The sequence below is a fragment of the Castanea sativa genome, chromosome 8, assembly GCF_040712315.1.
Source record: "Castanea sativa cultivar Marrone di Chiusa Pesio chromosome 8, ASM4071231v1".
Lineage (NCBI taxonomy): Eukaryota > Viridiplantae > Streptophyta > Magnoliopsida > Fagales > Fagaceae > Castanea > Castanea sativa.
In genome coordinates this window covers 43,787,693-43,808,249 of record NC_134020.1, presented here as the reverse complement: position 1 = coordinate 43,808,249, position 20,557 = coordinate 43,787,693, and the positions used below count along the sequence as shown (strand labels likewise).

At 35.3% G+C, this 20,557-nt stretch overlaps 1 protein-coding gene across 1 annotated transcript; it reads right to left on the bottom strand.

Moving 5' to 3' along the window:
• Positions 1 to 99: 99 nt before the first annotated feature.
• On the bottom strand, positions 100 to 17,885 carry LOC142607642 (AP-2 complex subunit alpha-1-like). Its single transcript, XM_075779209.1, has 27 exons — positions 17,385 to 17,885; positions 14,601 to 14,732; positions 13,988 to 14,113; positions 10,711 to 10,773; positions 10,529 to 10,626; positions 10,226 to 10,433; positions 8,227 to 8,298; positions 8,057 to 8,149; positions 7,596 to 7,697; positions 7,360 to 7,457; positions 7,015 to 7,096; positions 6,575 to 6,663; positions 5,193 to 5,298; positions 4,969 to 5,034; positions 4,381 to 4,487; positions 4,189 to 4,293; positions 3,978 to 4,098; positions 3,662 to 3,838; positions 3,237 to 3,473; positions 2,449 to 2,529; positions 2,097 to 2,261; positions 1,925 to 2,011; positions 1,702 to 1,827; positions 1,526 to 1,606; positions 1,358 to 1,429; positions 791 to 870; positions 100 to 706 (listed from the first exon to the last, which is right to left on the bottom strand). The coding sequence occupies exons 1-27, from the start codon at positions 17,514 to 17,516 to the stop codon at positions 553 to 555; spliced, it is 3,060 nt and encodes a 1,019-aa protein (XP_075635324.1). The 5' UTR covers positions 17,517 to 17,885; the 3' UTR covers positions 100 to 552.
• Positions 17,886 to 20,557: the final 2,672 nt, after the last annotated feature.

Below are 20,557 nucleotides of genomic sequence, written 5' to 3'. Positions count from 1 at the left end.
TTGCCCAATGGCTTTTAGTAGTATGAGGTTTTCTCTCCCCTGTGCGTTAGAAGGCTTTATTTTTGTATTTCATCGTTTTACGACATAACTAGGAAACAGTTGTGCACAATCATCCAATAATTACTCTTATTGAAAATATTACTATGGATTAACAAACAGAAACAAATGATGCAAACTGTTACAACTGGTTCTACTTCGTGCAGTATATCTTACATGCGGTCAAATATCCATGGTACAGAAGCCAATCCAGTGAACTGGGAAGGGGAAAAAAATGAATAACAATGAAAAACCCTCACCCCAAAAGAGAAAAAAAATCTCACCAAGGCACATTACTTTGTGCATAAAGAATCTCAATATCGCGACCAACCCCCCTTCAGAAATCCCCACTCATAACACTAAGCCGACTACTAAATTAGCTCACCCCTTAATGCCGCCAGCCCTTGCATCTTGATTTTCTTTATCCACATCTTTAACTTGAGGGACATGGGTGGCCCCGCTGTATAAATCAGGTTTACATGTGTATAATGAACAAATCTTCAAAATTCCACTTTGTCAAAGTAAGCCAGCCAGCAAAGCCCCAGGATCATCTGTTAATGCTGCTGCTGGTGGACTGGTTGGTTGAGGTGCTGGTGGCGCTGGAGCTGGAGCAGGAGCACGGGAGGCTGTAGGAATACTAACTAATTGCTCCTTGATGAACTCCTTCAACCTGTACATCAACAGTCAGAAAAATCTGCCGGAAGGTATTAAACTTAGGTTAGCAGTATGCGACGAGAAAATTTAAAAAACGTACTCAAATGTCAATGTGGGGTCCCCTGAAGCAACTGTCAAACGCAATTGGGTTCGGTCTGCTGGATCTGTTTCAATTCTAGCCTGGAGTATCATAAAAGAAAACAGTCAAAACAGCAACCTCGTACAAATGCTAATACATCATTAATCTTATATTCTAAAAATCACAATAAGAAAGCATTATCTACACCGAGGAAAGTTTTCAATTTACATCTTTTGCCAATTATATTCCCAAAAGGTCCTCCAGCATTGTCCAAAAAATAAATAAAAATAATAAAATGATAAAATTGTAATCAGCAGTGCTACTATTCCCAACTGACTCTCTCCTCCCAATTGCCCACCTCCCATTTTTTCTCCCTTATTTTTTTTAAAGAAAGCCTTCTCTAATATCTTTTTTTGATTGGCAAGTCACACATGCACCTGTGATCATTTGCTTAAATGTGGAATCATTTACCCAAATGTAGACCAAAAGTTTTAAAATTCAGTAATGTAAAACTTTTAAGTCTTACATACTAGGTCAACACATCAAATCATAGAAGTTATGTGCTGAAAATGGATGCACATCACTTACCAAACAGAGCATGGCCCTTGTACTTTCTGAATAGAATGTTGTACTTGCTACAAGATTGTTTGGATTTGGGTCCTATACAAGAGAATTAAAAAATGATCACCTTCATACAACTAATAGGAGTCCAAGGAAAATTCAACATTTTTTAAAATTTCTTTTGAGAATACTTACAAGCCCTGGACTAACCATCAACCGTAAACTGTTGAATAAATTTGCCATGTCCAGAAGAGGCATTGGTTTTACGCCTCTAACCTGTTCACAGGAAAACACGAGCATATTACCAAATAGCAGATTTTCAATGGGGGAGAAAATTTACTCTGATGCTATAGAGAAGGTAAAAGGTATACCACTTCTTGAAGCTTCAAAGGCGGTCCTGAAAGTGATCTCCATTGAGGGAAAAACTCTTCAGCAGACACTGGTATAGGCTGAAGAAATTTACTCAATACAGCAGGAAGACGGAGCTTGCAGTTAACCTATGATAGGGACAAGTAAGATAGATGAAGCCATGGATATTACCTAGCTTTGTGTTGATTGCCAGCAAAAAAACACATAAGTTACAGATATAAGTACCATATCGTTACCAAACTTGTAGGAGAAATCAAGAACTGCTACATCCCTACTAGGGCGGAGATTAACAATTTCAAGTGGGCATTGCACCTAAACAACCAAAGACAAAAGATGAGTGGCTACTAGATACACCAACAATCAGTGATCTACTATGCTAATAGCAAATAGTCTTCACCTGTGCCCTCGGAGGAATAGTTTCTGGGACTAATGAGAGCTCCAACTTCAAATGGGATGGAGGCAATATTATAGCCTGAACTGAAAGTAGTGGATTAGTATTCTTGTTTCCCAAGAAAAGTACAAGACGCCCCTGATGTGCTCGCCATTCTGCTTTAATGCCAATCTGGGGTAACAAACAACAAAATTACCACAACGCCAAGTTGAAGCATTAACTTTTTAAACAATTAAAGGCCAACAGGAAATACTACAAAGGGAGGTTATCCTATAATAAACTGCATACAGTTAAGTACAAATAGGTCGCAGATGATGAAAGAACTTTTGCAGAAAGAGAAAAAAGAAAAGAAAAACACCTGGATATAAGGATCCTCGTATAGAACACCACTATCCTTCACGCACAGTGCTTGAAACCTTTCAGCAACACTTCCTATTGGCTGCAAAGATGAACAATGGGATTAGCAAGTTAAAAGTTAAATTAATCACAACCAAACCCAGTCACTATCTTAAAGCACATAGCAGTTGAGACTTGGACCGTGTTTTTCTGCTGTTGATAGAACCAGATGTGAAACCCAATAAATAAGGATATGCTGCAAAGTCTGTTGCAGAACCTCTCCATCTTGCAAGGATTAAAGTTTTTTGGGGAAGGATTGGAAAAAATGTAAAAAAATTTATTGGGACCACAGATTAATAGGGAAGCAAAATGAGCTGAGCTGCTTGAGCTTAGCTCATGATTGACACAATCGGGTCCTAATCAAGAAGCCTCTAGCTTTCATAATGCAAATGAGCCAATTTTGAGCAACCTTGTATTTAAGCTTGACTTCATTTTTGTCTCCTAAAAGTTCAAGCTACCCCCGCTCAACTGAGATTTGCTTATTAAAGGCTTGCTCAAGAATCGAGATCACTCAAGAACGAGTCGAGCATGAGCAATGTAATACTCACCTTGTTTACAATCAAACCAGATTGTTTTTATTAAGTTAAAATTTTTATTATAAAAATAAATAAATAAATAAATAACCCAGTTTGAGTGTAAACAAGGTGGGTATTCCTAATTACGCCACAGAGTTCACTGCATAACATCTTTTCATTTTGCCCACCTCTTCAAACAAGCAATACAATGAATCATGAAAAAATTCAATAGTACCTGAACAGAATTTGTCTGCTCTCCAACAGGTACTATGGCTGTGGCTTCCACTGCATTTGGAACACCTTCCACTCCAGAGACTATATTTTGTTGAGGCTGGACATCAGCACTAGGAGGGCCTTCAATAGCCAGTGGACCCAAGAGATCAACAAGGAGATCGGCTGATGGAGGTTGGGGATCTACTGTAGTCAAGGTCCCATTCTCCTGGGACAATCCTTGATCTGCTACATGATGATCCTGTCAAGATTATCAAGCGTACATCAATTTCCAACTAACACCATAAACAAACAAACTATTCGACCTAAGATTTCAAAATTAATGAGGGAAATTACACCAACAATGGTAGGTTCAGGGGCAAAAAAAAAAAACACAAAAAAGAATTTCTTAAAAAAAGAAAGAAAGAAAAATAAAAATCAACCACTAACCACATTACTGCTCGTGCTGGGCACCATTACCCGACCAAGCACAGGAGGTGTCCCATTCGCAGGCCGCTGGTCAGTTACAACCAGAGCATTTGATGTTTGCTGCAGTGCCCGCAACTTAATAGCACTTTGTTCCGCAGTATCAACTTCAATATCTTCAGCCTTCTTGATCAATGAGGACTAAATGATAAAGAGATACTAAAGTCAGCGCCAGAAACCTTCAGTTTCACTCCAAATAAAACCATCTATTAAGTATTAAGTGACTCATCCTACAAAACGAGAAAGTAAATTTCCACTGAAAAACTGCACTACAATGCACCTGCCGCTCAGGGAATTTGGGCATTTCAGCCAATATATCCATTAGAGCTGCACCTTTCCTACTCAAGGCAAAATATTCTACAGCTCGTTGTTGTATCTCAGCATCAATGCAACTCTCGTATCTACATGAATTAAAAAAATGTGTTATAGAAACCTACTTCAATTTGTGACAAACTAAATCAATATACAGGGTGCAGAGGTAAAAATCTCACTTGTTAAATATTGCCCAAACCAGATTCTGTAGTTCTGGTTCTGGGGGTTGAGTGTGCATTAAAAGTTTAGCATATGTTGAAAGAAGAATCGGAATGGTAGAAGACCTGTAAATAAAAAAGGACTCTAAGATATATATATACTAAAAGGAATGAAAGCCAGATATTAGTAAAACAAGGGTTAAGAGCCCTTACGATACGGTAGGAAGCTTCTCATGTATGATGCTGAATAATTCCTTCGGACTACACCCAGGTCGTCTGGCCAAAAGGTGTCCAAATTCTCCAATGAGATATGCACTGACCTGTTGCATTTATGCCAATTCACAAATAAACTTAAGACATTTGACCGAATTAAATGCTTGTTTGATGTATTATTATACGTTTGATTCAGCTCCAAATCGCTGATCTGGATTAACCAATATTTGGTTAAGCTTGGCACATGAACATAAACAAAGATAGCGTACAACTATGATGAGTATTTTGGTAAAGCTCTGCAAATCCCCATTAAGCCTATAGACTCATGCTCAAAAGGAGTTTTTTTTTTTTGAAACCAAAATTTTGCATTTCTAATCTAGAAATGGCAATAACCTCTTATGCAAATCCTTATAAAGCATCATTCCGCAACAGTACACTGGCAACGAGCCATGCAATATAGAGTGAAAGACAAAACAAAGCAAAACCAAAATATATCTCTAGTTCTTCTCAAATATATATAATTATATATATAGTTTAAAATTATTATCATGAAACCAAAACAAAGGAGACAGTATACAATATACAAACCTTCACCATAGTCTCATGTATAGCAGGCTTGTCAAGATACTCTCTGGCTTTTGCTGCTGCATAAGGCTGATCAAATGCACAAACTCTCAGTTAAATAATATAAATATAAACATTTGCCTTAGAAACAGGTAATTCATCCACATCCAAAAAAAAAAAAAACGAAAAAAACGAAATGAAGAAAAGATAAAGGAAGCACAAAGTATATGTTACAACATTTTTATTACCTGTAGGTCTTCATTGTTTGTAACAAACTGCACAACACGAAACCATATGTCATCGCTAACAAAATCCCCAGCCTTGTCAATCAATTGAAGAATCACATCCACATACCTGTGCCATATCAAAACAGAATGATCTCATTTGCACAACATTCAGAATGCATGTGCTGACACATTAACAGCTAACATTTACTCAAAAAATTCAAATTGAAGGCCTAAGATATAACAGAACAAAATTCCCAGAAACTTAAAAAAAAAAAGATAAAGGCTCATAAAATAAAGCCTCTTTTTTTAAAAATTAAAAATTTAACCGCGGGGCGGGGGGTGGGGGGGGAACCCTAAAGAATTACCATTGTAAATCCAAATGGTCCATGAATTACAAGATAAGTGCCCCCCCCCCCCCCCCCCTTCCAATATATATAGTGCATTGTTCAGATAAAAATCACACCAAAAAAAAAGACTTAATCTCAACAATAGATCTCTCCATGCCTTAAAACGTTCAATTATTTCAATCTCCAATTGTCCAAAAATGTGGAGTCACATTCCAAATGATACAATCTCTTCTAGCAAGAGTACACAGCTATTACCTTCCTTGGCATCACCCAATGAACCCCAAAAGCCAAAAACACAAAAGACCACCAATCATGAGCAAATGAACCATCTACATTAGCCCACAACAATTACATCTATTAATCTTCTCACATCCTCCAAAAAATATGCTCAAGTCTTTAACAAACAATTAATTTTATCATCATAACAGTGTTATCTGGATGGCTGTCCCTCATTGTTTGATGTGGTCCATTTGGCGGGAGAGAAACAACCGATGTTTTGAAGATTCTGAAAAGACTATAGCCGACTTAAAACTTTTCTTTTTAAAAACTCTATCAGATTGGATGTCTATCATAGGAAGTCATTCTATTTTTTCTGTCTATGATTTGACGGATGCTTGTAATTCATGTATTTGATTGTTTTGGTCCCTTGCTGTATACTTCTTGTATACTTGGGTGACTTTTTTTTTATGACTTTGAATAAAATTTTCTTTACTTATCAAATAATAATAATTCTATGTATAACATCAATTGGCATATCATTTGAGTTACTTGCATAACATTGAATGCTGAAAAATGCATCAAAGTGAAATATTGTAATCAATTTTGGCATCCACTCCCACAGAGATAATTTCGTGAGTGAAGCTAAATGTGTGTAGTTTTAACATCATCTATTATTGGTCATATTTAGTTAAATTGATGCAATCATGGTGGCATAATGAAAATAGAACACGAGCCCTTGTTAATTTCCTTCTAACTTATTTGTGAATAATCTGGATGTCATGCTTTCAATAGAGTTTTGTCTGATCCTAAGAAGTTGCACACAAGTGCCATGCTTACCATGATAGATCAGGGGCAAACTTCTCCGCAAGAATAGCAGCTTTAAGTGACAATTCCTCACGCATTGCGAATTCTGCTGTACTGAGATACTGAAAAGAACAGAAAATGGCTTAGTGTTTGTTTGGATTTGGCGTCTGCGTTTCTAAGTCTGCGTTTTTGGCTTCTTTTTTTTTTTTTTCAAGTCCAGCGCCTGTTGCACTGTTCATGTCCAATGAACAGTGCAATCAGGAGTATGAACAGTAACCAAAGCTCAAACAGTAACTTTTTAATTATTTTTTTTTTTATTGTTTTCAGCAAAATAAGCAGTATCCAAACGCACACTTACTCATTTTGTGATTGAAATGGAAACTATCTCAGCAAGCTAATATTAGAAAAATATATATATAATTCAAATAAGACTGCCTACACAAAATAAATAGTCCACAACCAGATTGGCATACCTGCAGTATTTCTTCAACTATGTCCTTTGCATTTGTAACATCACACATACCATAAAGCAAATCAAGAGCACGCCTACGAATACTGAGCACACAAAATGATTTCATTAAGCAGAAGAAATTATAAGCACGCCTGCGCAGACACACATACATGGAAGCTAGGATCCTCCACAGTAGAACATAATATTTATCTTTTAATTAAGATGATCAATTAAATAATAAATAATTTTCAGTGCTAGAACATGTGCCGCACAAAAAAGAAAGCTATTGCAAATGAATTAGTGGCAGTATCAAGAGTTCTAACATTTTCAGAATGTAACGAAAACACTGCTTGATAGCAAACTTAACCTGATGTCGGGATCCTTCAATGAGGTTATGATCTGAGCCTGATGTCTTTTGATGATATCTTGCACATCTGTTACCAATAACATCCGACTCATATTCTCCTGCACCAGAGAAATGTAACATCAAATCATGCAGTCACAATGTAGCAATTAAATTTACCCTTCCAGATTTTGACATAGTAAGTCTCAACATGCTATCAATCATAGAGACAGATAAACTGTAGCATTTCTAAAACTTACCAAGCCAAGATACCGAATATTTGGTTCACGCACAGCAATAAATTTTCCAAGAAGGGCAACGCACTGAGACATCATCTCTTTTTCAGCATCAAGATGCATGACCTAAGAAAGGGCCAATTAGAACATGAGTATGTTGCAAGGAATGTAAGTGTCAAGAAACAATACTTAATCCTTCAATGCATATAGTAATTTGTTCCCACAGTATCCAGTTGAAAATACTAGAGTTCCAAAAGCTTTCATCCTTTGGTTAGTTTTAGCAAGTTCACATCAAAATAACATTGTCTACACAAACATATGCATTTGTGCATGTGTACATAAATACATCATTTTATGTATGCACGATCTATGAATGTGCACAAGAGCTGTTAACAGTAAAAAACTATTAAACCACTGAACAATCATAAGCCATTTTGAATAACAAATACCATATGCTAAAAAGATTTTTTGAGCCACAAACTTACTAGAGCAAGGGCTTCAAAGAGAACAGCATGTGATGCATTGTTCTTATTTACATTTTTCACAACATCAGTCCCCATTAATATCCGTTGTAAGACCTGAAATTCCAAAATCAAATTTTAATATAATCAAAGAAATATGACCAAAAAAAAAAGTCTTTTAACAAAAGCAGAACCTCAAACAATGATCTTCTGGTATTTGGATCTTCAATAGTTGGAAAATACTGAAGAGCCCTCATTGTCTTAACCTGCATTAACCAAGTGCTAACAAGCATTAATATGAACCTGTTAATACATTGACCTATTACAAACCCTCAACAATCAATCACCCACAAAGGGTTATTTCTTAAGAATGGAAATTGACTGAAACTAATTACAGGTAGCATAATTCTGTATCATACATCTAAAATATCAACAAATAAAAGAATTCCCATTCTAGGCTAACAATAAATAAGATTTCAGGGATTTCTAGCCATACAAAAGAAAAGATGTTTTAGAGTAAACCACAGCGAACTGTACATATTATGGCAAAAAGTATTAGGAAGCAGTCTCTTTAATAAAAGCTGTCAATTCCTACTTATAGTTAATATATCTCCAACTAAAATTTAGATCATATCCATTACTAAAACATTCAAGGACACTTAGATGTTACATAAAATGAATGAATCCAGTTTTATGGATTGACCATCAAGAATGAGCCACCAGAAAAGTGAGATGGATCGTCATAACTTAAGCACAGAATACATTTATTCTTTAATGGCCTCTTTGACAGTGGATTTCCAGAATATACACACATATTTTAAGGTAAATTATACACTTAGTCCTCAAAATTTTCATTCTCTCTCTCCTCTTATTTTCCCTCTTTTACTTTCTCCAGTTTCCAGCCAGTATGTGAGCCCGCTCCACCATTTCTCATCACAACTGCCTTAGAATGCCTCCAAAGTCCAAACTAAAACACCATCCCACACCCCATACCAGCGGCAACCAAGACCCAGCCCTCATGGACCTACCCATAGTGAAAGACTCCAGCAACACACCCACAAGCTAGGAGCCTAAACCCAAAAAAACCAAAGTGCCTGATACATAAAAATAACAGGCAATCTAATACCCACATTATTTTTCCAGCTCCAATTTCAACTTTCCCACTCATAGATTGAGAACCCAGTAAGATATCAAGTACATCCAACAAACCAACAGCCTTGAAAATAAGAATACAAATCCTTTGAACCACATTTTGTGTTCCACTTTAAGTTCCACCAATCACAACTTATCATGTGTTAATTTTTTTCCATTTTAAACTTTGGTTATTTTATAAGGAAAGTTAAACAAATACATGGCAAGTTTTGATTGGTGGAACATAAAGTGGAACACAAAAAATGGTACAAAGGATTTGTATTATGAAAATGGTGGTTTTCATTCTCGGAAGCTTATAGAGATCCAATGTCATGTTCGGTTGCTTGAATGGAGTCACATGGACCACTGTCGATTAGTCAGAAGATCAAAGTCCAACCTGGAGTACCAAAGCACCGACTCCATCCATGTCTCTTCTCTCTCCGCTCCCCAATAAAAACCAATTTCAATTCTTTTGTGCTTCAGATTTTTTCACGGCACGGGATATCTAAGTGGGAGTTGTTATTTTGGGTTTGGTTGCAAGGGTATTTGGTCCAGGGTGAAGGGGCCATGGGGGGAAGAGAACAAAAGCATGTGAATGGGCTGAGGTGTCCTAAAAACAAATCATTTTAGTTTGCTTAATGTACCGCCATGTATGCAAAAAGTGAATGGAAAATAAAACGGAAGGACTAAATTATTAAAATTTGAATATTTAAAGGACCAACTTTTTTAATTTGAGGGACTAAAATCGAAATTATAATTTACCCTATATTTTATGAATATGAACGTGTATGCATAACATTAACAAGGAAATTCAAATTCTTCCAGATAAACAAGGATGTGCTGATTATTATATAAAAATTTCTGTCTATCAGTCAGTCTACAAGGGACCACCAATCTGATTGCATCACAAGAATTGCAGGATTCCAAAGTTTTATGAGTTTTCCATTTATCTCATCTAGCACGGAAGTACATTCTTGGCAACAACGATCAGAAATGCTGGCTAAATTGGGCATCAATTTGGCATCCATTCCATACAAAGCAGAAGGAAAAAAGAACACAAACCTGAAGCCAGGGAGATGGGATACCATAGTAAGTGTATTCTTGTGGAACATCCTGGTTCCTGGCAAGCCGCTCTAATGTTTTAACACACTTTGGAAGACAACTCCAATATGCTTCATGGTTGTTTGATACTAAGGCAACAAGAAGGCTCATCGAAGATGTCAAAACACCAAGATCTCGTTCATCTAATAACTGTGCCATCCGATCCGCCCTAAGACATATGGCAAAAAGGACTAACAAAATAAGCACAAGAAAATCTATTTCAGGAAAACCACCTTTTGTCAAAAAAGGAACATTCAAACATACCAGCCATCTACATTGACAACATCAGGATTTTTCCTATACAAGCGCAGCAAACACAATGCAGCTTTCTTTCTCACAAGTGGTCTGGCGCTGCTAGAGATCTAAATCAAAAGACTTGGTTAAACCAATAATTAAAATTGAAAAAATTTGTGGTCTCCAAAAAATAAAAATTTGTTGTCTCTTACAAGTAACTTCTGGACATCAGGTGCTAACGACTCAGCAAAGTCTCTCCCGCCAATGTTGCCAACCTACATAAATGAAGACAAACAATGGAGGGGCTCATGAGGTCATGACAGAGGTACAATTTTGAATATGTAGTATAGTACAAGAAATGATATGCAAGAGGAACAATAAGGAAGACATTGCGTCAGTGACAAGTTGATAAATCAATAATCTAAAAGACTAACCTTCAGAAGAATGAAAACAAATAGTTATCGCAATACTATAGTTAAACAATGGAATGTCTTAAAACAAAATTCGACATACAAGTTTTTTTTTTTTTTGAGAAGAAAATTTCACATACAAGTGATTGCACATTGCATGTGCTGTTACATGTAACATTGAAAAATGTAAAACTTGCTAAGTCTTTTCAATTAGTGAAAATACCAGATTGTGCTAAAAGGGTGATTAAATAATTACAGATATATCAGGAAAAAAAAATCTAAAGATACAGAAATGCCTTAAAACAAAATTCCACATACAAGTGATTGCACAAGTTGTTCACTTCATACACCAAAAAAAAAAAAAAACCATAAAACATTCATATTGTCCATCTAGAGTTAAATCATCTTTCAGAAAAATGGAATCAGTGTACCATCATAGAAAGTATGTGAGAATCTAGGTACAGACTAAAGTCACCAAATATTATGAAAGAGAAAAGAAAGGGTGTATAATGAAGGGAAGGATCCACTGTTACAGCTTTAGACTTTCTTACAGGCAGTCATAAACCAGGAGAAAGGATGCTTGTTTTAATGATAGCGAGAGGAAAACGGTTGACCAAACCTTTTATGAATTAAGTTAAAAAAAAAAAGGATCCATGAACCAAGTCATTCTTGATGTTATGCTCAGGAATGAATAAGACCCTACTTAAAAGAGAATGGGGAAACTTATATTAGAAAATATGACCAAATTGTAAAGTAAAAAATGTGTGATGGGGAACATAAGTGGCAGCCCACTTTGAAGACCTATAAGAGGCGAAAAGCTGGTTCTAATGCTCTAGCCTTAATTTGGGATGTTTCGGATCATGGGACACTCTCATGGGACCTTGCTTAGTCTTATTTTATTGTTTAGTTGCTGCTGGATCAGTTTTAATTAAGTTCAATTAAAATAAGGGCAATTTGGTAATTTCTAGAAATCTGGAATGGGCTGCCCTTGGCCGTACCAAAGGCCTATGAGTCTTATTTTATGTTTATGTAAAGTCTTTTATTTAATTTTTATTAGTATTCCTATTCATTCTAGGAATAGGTTGTTTAGAGTCCAAGTCCTACTAGGAAAAGGATAACTATAGCCTCTATATAAAGGCTATTTTGTAGTCATGTTATTTCAGAATATTTTTTATTAATAAAATTCAGCAGCTTATTTTAAGCTTTGTTTGTGTGATGCAAACTTCTCCGAGGTGTGATGTCAAGGAACCCTAGGTGTGATGCTTAGGAAGACCTAGGTGTGATTGCCTAGTGTTTTATTTATGTTATTTTCTGTTTATCCCTGTTTCAGCCCCCAAACAGCCATCAACATTCATACTTTTTCTAACATAAACTCTTAAACAATAATCCTTACTCAAGAATTCATCAAGAAACCTAGTATTGTGCTGAACTTCTTACATCAATGTGGTTTTGTTGAGTAGGAAAAAATTGGGCACTTGCATGAGAAATTATTTAGTCTTTTCCTTGTAAAGGATTCTTCCAACATCAAAATTCCACAAGCTGCCAGGATTTAGTCTCCCTTGACTACTGAAGTGGAAAATGTAGAATATGAAAATAAAAGGGTAAAACCATGACTACTGAAGTGGAAAATGTAGAATATGAAAATAAAAGGGTAAAACCATGACTACTGAAGTGGAAAATGTAGAATATTAGAATAAAAGGGTAAAATACCACCTTCCCTTGAGGTTTATTGCAATGACACCCCCCCCCCCCAAGTTTGTATAAATGACACTCCCTAGGTCCATGCCCTCTGAAGCTGTGATATAAAGAAATATTTAATTTTATAAAAAGACTCTTACCCAAACTATGGATAAAATGACACTCTCATTCCTTGAGGTTTGTCGACGAATGATACTCCCCCCTTGAGGTATGTATGGTTAATAGGAAATTAAAAAAAAAAGAAAAAAAAAAAAGAATATTCTGCAAGTCTTAAGAAGGGAGTATCATTTTATAAAATGTTTGGGGTATTGTCATTTTAGCAAAACCTCAAAAGAGGTTGATGTAATTTACTCTTAAAGAAAACCATGTAGGAGATCAAAGCATGATCTAACTGTTTCGTTGTGATAAATAATTAAAAATTCTAACACACTTTTATATCTGCTTGATTTAGCTTAATGTGCCAGTTTATTTTCACCACAATCTTATGTATAGATTTGTAAAGCCTCAGATTTTTTCTAGGTATAGCTGTACTTTTACATGACTTATTTTTTAAACAAAATAAGGATCTATTTATTTTATATAATATCAACCTATTTTCACCACTAGCTTATGTATAACTTTTTAAAACCTCACATTTTCTAAGTATAGTTGCACGTTTACAAAAAAAAATTAAACAAAATAAACAAGTAAAAAGAAGCTCATCCAAACGCACCCTAAGCCAATGAAAATATGCTCATCCAAATACACAGTCTCTGATATTTAAATACACAGAATCATGCTCATTTTTTAATAATCAGTCTAGAGTCAATCTTATCCAAATGAGCATATACTACATGTCACAATGCCATCATTCAAGATGGAGTTTGATTCCAACAAAGAAGCTCCCTAGCATTTGAAACAAATTAACTAAAACACTTCTTAACTGTAACGTCTTGCCATTATTCATAACATAATTATTACAGAACATCCTTCAACATAACTGCTTCCAACATTTTTTTTTTTTTTTTGATAAGTAAGCATAACTGCTTCCAACATAAAACATTGTATATCTGAAATTGTACACCATATATCTTGGAATAAGGTAAGAGAAAGCAAAAAAACTACACAAAAGGAAAAACAGTAGCATTGCTTGTAAAGCATCACCATTTAACAGCCCTTCAAATACAGAGAGTACAGGTCATATTTGCGATCATGACAAATGAAGGATCAAAATATGAATTACAGTGCAGGCCAAATATTCCAGAAGCACTTGGTAAAGTCAAACAGGAAGTACAATTTTGGCAGATTAAAAGAAAAGGTAGATTTATTTAATCACAGGTAATTTATACAAACAGATAAATAGTAAGCTCCTAAAATGTTAACAGCAATCGTATTGTCATACCATAGTCAATGCCAAACACTGGAAAGTCTCGTTGCGACCAATGATATCATTGCGCACAGTATTTATCGCCAGTCTCAAAAAATCATGGTTCTCATTTAGCAAACATGCAGTCACAATGTAACCAACCTGCACCCATTTTTAGGACAATAAAAATCAATCTGACAGTTGAGAGTGAAAGTATTTCTGACATAGAGGACGAGCCAATATATGACTAGCTTTGAGCATTAAAACAAATATGAGACGAGAAACATGTCTTCTGAGGACCCCAAGTTTGATAATAACAAAGCCATGAAGCCATAGTAAAAAAATTTCCTGGTCTTTAGCAGTTAAGGATGAACTTTGGATTTTGCCAAGTTCTTCTAATAATAAATTCAGATCTATAATTATCTCAAAGAATTGGGGTACATAACATAGACGCTAAGCTTAATTTAAGTTATTCAGGATATACTGCAAAATACAACACAACCCATGTTGTTAAATCATTAATATTATTTTATTGATATGCTACCTAAATGCCCAATGCGTTTTTGAACCCTCAATCCATACTTTTAGGAAGAGGAAGTCTTGAGCCAGAGCTCGTTTGCTCAAATTGACACGCAAAGATGATACTTACCTGCTTTTCTGGATACTTTGGCGCAGATATTAGAGAAACAGCTTCCATGTGACCAAAATCCACATCATAACCCAGCATATAAATGTAGAGCATTTTCCAAACATATTTCTTCTTCTCATACGGGGATAAACCCTATTAAAAGAACAAAAAATTTCAATAATCAATAGCTCACTTGTCTAGATTAGATATTGCCAATGTTCTGTATAATAGGCAATGGTTGTTGCCAACAAGGGAAATATAAAAACAGCTAAAATAATACAGGAAACTATAATTAAAAATAGAAAATAAATAACAACTAAACAAACAAAACATGTATGACACAGTAATTCATGGGAGCCCAATCTAAAGCAGTTGCGCAAAAGGATTTTTTTTTTTTTCTTTGATAATTCAATAGTACAATGGGGAGGAGGGATTTGAACCCTAGATGTCTCCATTGGAAACACCGGAGGTGCCAGTTGAGCTACAAGGCTCTTGGAAGAATCTTTCATTGTAGGTAAATACAACTCACACACCCAACAGGATAGAAGTAGAACACTGAATTAGAGGCAAAATAATAGTCTAACAGCCCAAGCTGACATTCACGCATGTTTTTTGACCAAGGATTAATTCCTGAGCATCACTTGAAGTGGCCAGGAAAATTTGCAATTCAACCAAGCAATAGTTATAGATGGACATTTTTCTTTGTGACGAAATTCCTTAAAAATTGATATAACGACACTGATTTGAACCGCAGGTTCAATCACCAGGCCAGTGACCTAACACACAAACACAAACATAAATCGCAAAATAGAGACTTAAGAAGTTCTCAATGTGTCTCTATAAATTTTTTCAGCGAAAAGGACTTTCTGCACAAAAATTCTAAAATTAAGGGTGAGATAACAATCAGTCTCACTAGCTGGTCTGGACATGGACAAGTCACCTTCACCAAGGATGTTGAGAATATCCAGTGTCTTACAGTGCCTTATTTCATCCAAACTTATATCATTGTCCAGAATTTATTGAAGTCAACAAAAAATCACAACAACAAGAACAGCAAATACAGAATGACCAGAGTAAGTGTTATTTTCGTTCGCCACCCTACCAACTATATACTGACTAAAACAGTACGTCTCACTTTTGTTAGCTGCCCCTACAAGATGTCTAAACTATAAACTAGTATTGTGAAATTCAATCTCAATGGTTTCTGCTAATATAATTTTACACTCCCTTCATAAAAATCCACAGGGAAAAAATTAGCTTCTTATAATTTAAATTCTAAATTAAATTTGACATAATGCCAGGTAAGCCGCTAAGTAGAGACCAACACTTCAAAATAAAATAAAAAACAAGAAACCAAGGACAAATATCAGGGGATTAACAGCAGAGAGTCTAGGTACTTCACAATCTCTATTAAACACAAAAGAAATTGACCCTTAAGTAGTATCTATAAAAGTCCTAAATTTATTGGCTTACCCATTGAATATGACCACTTGAACTTTAACCAAAACAGATGATCAGTTCTAAATTACATCTTCAAACTTTTCAGTATAATGATTAATGAAACAAAATCTTTGGCCTCTTTTTAGCAATATTCCAGCAAAAGTTCTGATTAACCCTAATTTTTGTCTATGACATGTATCTATGGTTTTAAAAAAATCCCTAGCCTTTTTACTGAACCTTTTGGTGGAGAAAGAACCCATCTCCTATAAATTTTTCTAGTAGCCATATAAAATCTCCACCTTTCCAACATCCTTTAAAGCAAAGCCAAGGGCTTGGGTGCAATTCTTACCCCATATGTGATCCAAAACTAGTTCCCGTCTTATTTGATTTCATTAACATACCAGATCTAATCCTACAAGAGCTGTGGAAAAAAATAAACAAGCAAAGTAAATCTGAAGTTCACTTTTGCAGATTGAGCCATATTCACTTTTGCAGAATCATGCTTATCTTCCGAAATTATAGCTCTGAACAATTCAAGGAATAAAAACTAGTTATTATAACCAGAATCCTGGGATAGAAAATTAATTGGTCACAGTTAACAAGTCCCATTGAGCTATTAATACTAAATCTTATGACATATAATTTCCTCCATTCAGTACTAAGTTCCTAATGCCTTGCAAGCTATTCCAAAGATAGTTTAAAACAAGCTTGAAAAACCAAAGGCCTCTCTCATGCCAATGCCAACATATCCAACTTGAAGAATGAATCATAGAAGGCACCATCAATCTAGTCTCTATGTTCAGTAGCTCACTAAACTAAAGCAAAGATATAATTCAAATTCAGACCTAGAATTTTACATGTTCAATTCAACTATGCCTTGTAGTATGACTGAATATTCAAAATTCCTTCCGTTTCTGACATTTTCAGCTACAAAACACACAATTTGCTTCGAATCCTAATCTAATCGATCGAAATGATGACCAAGTAAACGAAGCTGAATTAAAATTCAAGCAAAATTATAAAATGCATGTGCCAATGCCAGCATATACAACTAGAAGAATGAATCATAGAAGTCACCATCAATCAAATCTCTACGTTCAGTAGCTCACTAAACTAAAGCAAAAAATTCAAATTCAAACCTAGAATTTCACGTGCTCAATTCAACTATGCCTAGTAGTACGTCCAATAATTCAAAATCCCTTCCGTTTACGTCATTTTCAGCTAACGAAACACACAAATTGCTTCGAATCCTAATCCAATCAATCGAAATGCCAACAAAGTAAACAAAGCCGAATCAAAATTCAAGCAAAATTAATCAAATGCATATGTACGATAAGGATGGAAATGAAAAATGGAAACCCTAACCTTCTCGTTCTTGAAGCGTGTACGGACATTTCCGAGCTCCTTATCGACGCGGAGGCGCTCTTGCTCTTTGTTCGGGCAATTGCGTATGTCGCTGATGAACACCGAGAGGCCTCGCATCCCTGACAACGCCATCGCCGCTCAGATCCACACTTTCACACGCAGAGAGAGAGAGAGAGAGAGAGAGAGAGAGAGCGTAACCGAAATCGTTTCTCTCTGAGCTCGCGAATTTCAGATCGTCTCAGCGTTTTGGATCTAGAAGGCTATATATAGCAATCTTGTAGAAGATCAGCTCCCAAAAAAATAATTTCAAAAAAGCAAAAATGCGTGGAGAGAGGGAGAGAAGGGGATTTGATAATTTTGATCTAAAAGATTGTAGAGAAAGAGAAAACAAATGTTATTGTTTCTAGAGAGAGAGAGAGAGAGAGAGAAGGTAGACTGTGGAAAATTGGTGAAGCCGTCGCGGAGTAAAGGGAGGGAGACGACTTTTATTTACCATGCCCCAATTGTATCATTTCCTTTCATTTTCCACCTAATACTTTTTGTTTTTCTCTCTGACCCATCATTCATCTCTCTTTTTAGTCCTTTTTTTTTTTTTTTCCTTTTATTATTGCATTTATTACTTTCCTCTACTCCCTCTATCCGTTTCTGGTTTAGCTTTAATCCAAGGGTGTGGCTTGTGAAATTAGACCCTGCAATTATAACATGGGTCTGAAAATAGATGTGTCATAATCATAGCCTGTTCAGTATACTGAAAGCACTCGACATAAGTTTTAATATATTGCTAAAGTTTTTTTTTGTTTTTTTATAAGTAAAAGGTGTTGTAATTTTTTTTTTTTAATGAATTTAGTGTTTTAATCTAGTGTTATTTATATAATAAGTCACTTGGAAATTTTATGAATGAAACTTGGGAGCAAGTCCTTCAAATCCAATATTCTGATTACCTTCTTAATCTTTTTTCCTATTTTTTTGGTTTGTAACTTTACATTTCATTTTAAGGGATCAAAAAAATGTGTTATGCTATTTGTGTCCTTTAAAATCCTGTTTACACGTGAAGTGAAGGTTTCCAAATGGTAAAAAATATTAAGACATAGTTAAAAAATAAATAAATTTACTCCTACAAATATATATATATATATATAGCCATTTATTTTTCCTTGTACTGCTGAAGAAATTAATTGGATTTTTTATTTTCAAATTTCATTAATGAGATTGGATTAATTGATAAATACTTAACTTTTTTTTCGTAAAGATGAATAATACTAACTTCACAATTGAAAAAAAAAAAAAAAAAAAGGGACAAAGGTGGCAAATTTTGGAGAAAATAGTAAAATAGGCATAATTTTCTAACTATATAGTTAGTTGTTACGGTTTGCAAACAATATCTTTTACTAGCATCTCGAGTCTTAGAGGCTCGATTTTGGGTCAAAAATCGAGTTTTTGAAAGTCGATTTTTAATGTCTGATGTGGTATTTTTTTCCACGTGGAACCACTTGAAAATCAAGTTTCTATGACTCGATTTACAAACCCAAAATAAAAAAAATCTAAGTCTTTTGCCATTTGAAATCTACAGCCATCAAAATCCAAAAACCCATCAAAATTCATTCACCACCATGTGAAGATCAAGACTGAACAGAACCCAGCACGCACAAAAAAAAAAAAAAAAACCATTGCCCCAGATCCACGGCTGCCTGGGTCTCGCCGGCCGGGGTCGCTCGACCTGGGCGCGCCGGCCTGGGTCGCGCGACCTGAGGCGCGCCGGCCTGGGTCTGTGTGGGTCGGCGGCGGCTGGGCGTGCAGAGGAGGAGGAAGAAAGAAGCAGTGGTCGGCAACGGCTGGGCGTGCAGAGGAGGAGGAAGAAAGAAGCAGTGAGAAGAAAGAAGCAGAAAATGGAAGAAAGACCGGAGTGAAACGCAGATGGAAAAAATAAGAAGGAAAGAGGGATAGATATAGGACATAAATCGAGTTTCTAATTCTCGATTTCTAACTAGACGCCACGTGAAAAATACGCCACATCAGACAGAATTAGACCATAAAAATCGACCCTTAAAAACTCGATTTTTAGGCCCAAAATCGAGCCTCTTAGACTCGAGATGCTAGTAAAATATATAGTTTGCAAACCGTAACAACTAACTATATAGTTAGAAAGTTATGCCTATTTTACTATTTTCCCCGCAAATTTTTATTAACTTGGTCAATAAGATTGATTATAAATTAGGTTATTAATTCTACTCGTGAAATTAAAGGGACAGCTGGTTTTGAATTTTTTTTTTTCTTTCGTTTTAAAGCATAAAGGAAATTGCAATATTAGGATATCTATATCAAGTGCCCGCCCAACCTCTGCCAGCATTGAAATTTAAGATTACCCCTTTCAGTTTATTTTTGTCTACATTTCATGCATTCTTATCATTTGAAAAGACATTCTAATATAAGACGAACAAAACCCAGATGATTTCTAGGTTCCACGATGAATTTTTATTGGTTTTGAATCATCAAAGCTCATATTTTTACTTTCCTCTACGTGGTCCCTTCGGCAACATCGGATAAAATTGAAACGATACTTTTTGTATGTGTCTTACAAAATCATGGAAAAATTTAAGCTCAGGTTAGTTCTTCTTTCTTGATTTGTGTAAACCTCACCTTTTTTTGTTCATCGATTACAAGAACAAACATTTTTTAGTTTTATTTATTAATTCTCAAAGAACAAACTGTTTCTATCTTATTAATGATTTAGAAACTCCCAAAGTTCTTGCAGAATATAATGAACCAAGGACTAGAAAAAAAAATTATGAGTTTTTTTATTTATTTTTATAAATAGATACACTAGATTCATAGTGATTGTTTTTATTTCCAAATTAAGACAATAATTGATTTTTTAAGTATAAGCCTGGATAGGTTTTGAATTTCAAATTTCTTATTTGACAACGAGTAATTTTATTTTGTTTTTTGAGATGATTTCACTAGATATACCTCATGATTTGATTACGGAAGAAATGCTGGCTGTAATGGGAAAGGGTTGGGTCATGGGATATGGTATTGGTAGGCCTATCATACACTTTTTGTCGGTTTTAGAAATATCATGCAGGTTGTAGAGAATCTGGGGATGTCCATGGTATTGTCCATTGGATTTGGCAACAAGAAAATGGTCTTAATGGAGCTTGCTTTTCCGGTTGAGA

Excerpts from the sequence above, each read along its gene's own strand:
- LOC142607642 (XM_075779209.1), bottom strand. The coding sequence starts at position 17,516 with ATGGCGTTGTCAGGGATGCGAGGCCTCTCGGTGTTCATCAGCGACATA. Across the intron at positions 10,434-10,528 it reads GTTGTCAATGTAGATGGCTG|GGCGGATCGGATGGCACAGT; the intron begins GTATGTTTGAAT and ends CATATGTCTTAG. Across the intron at positions 6,664-7,014 it reads TAGTTGAAGAAATACTGCAG|TATCTCAGTACAGCAGAATT; the intron begins GTATGCCAATCT and ends TGTTCTTTTCAG.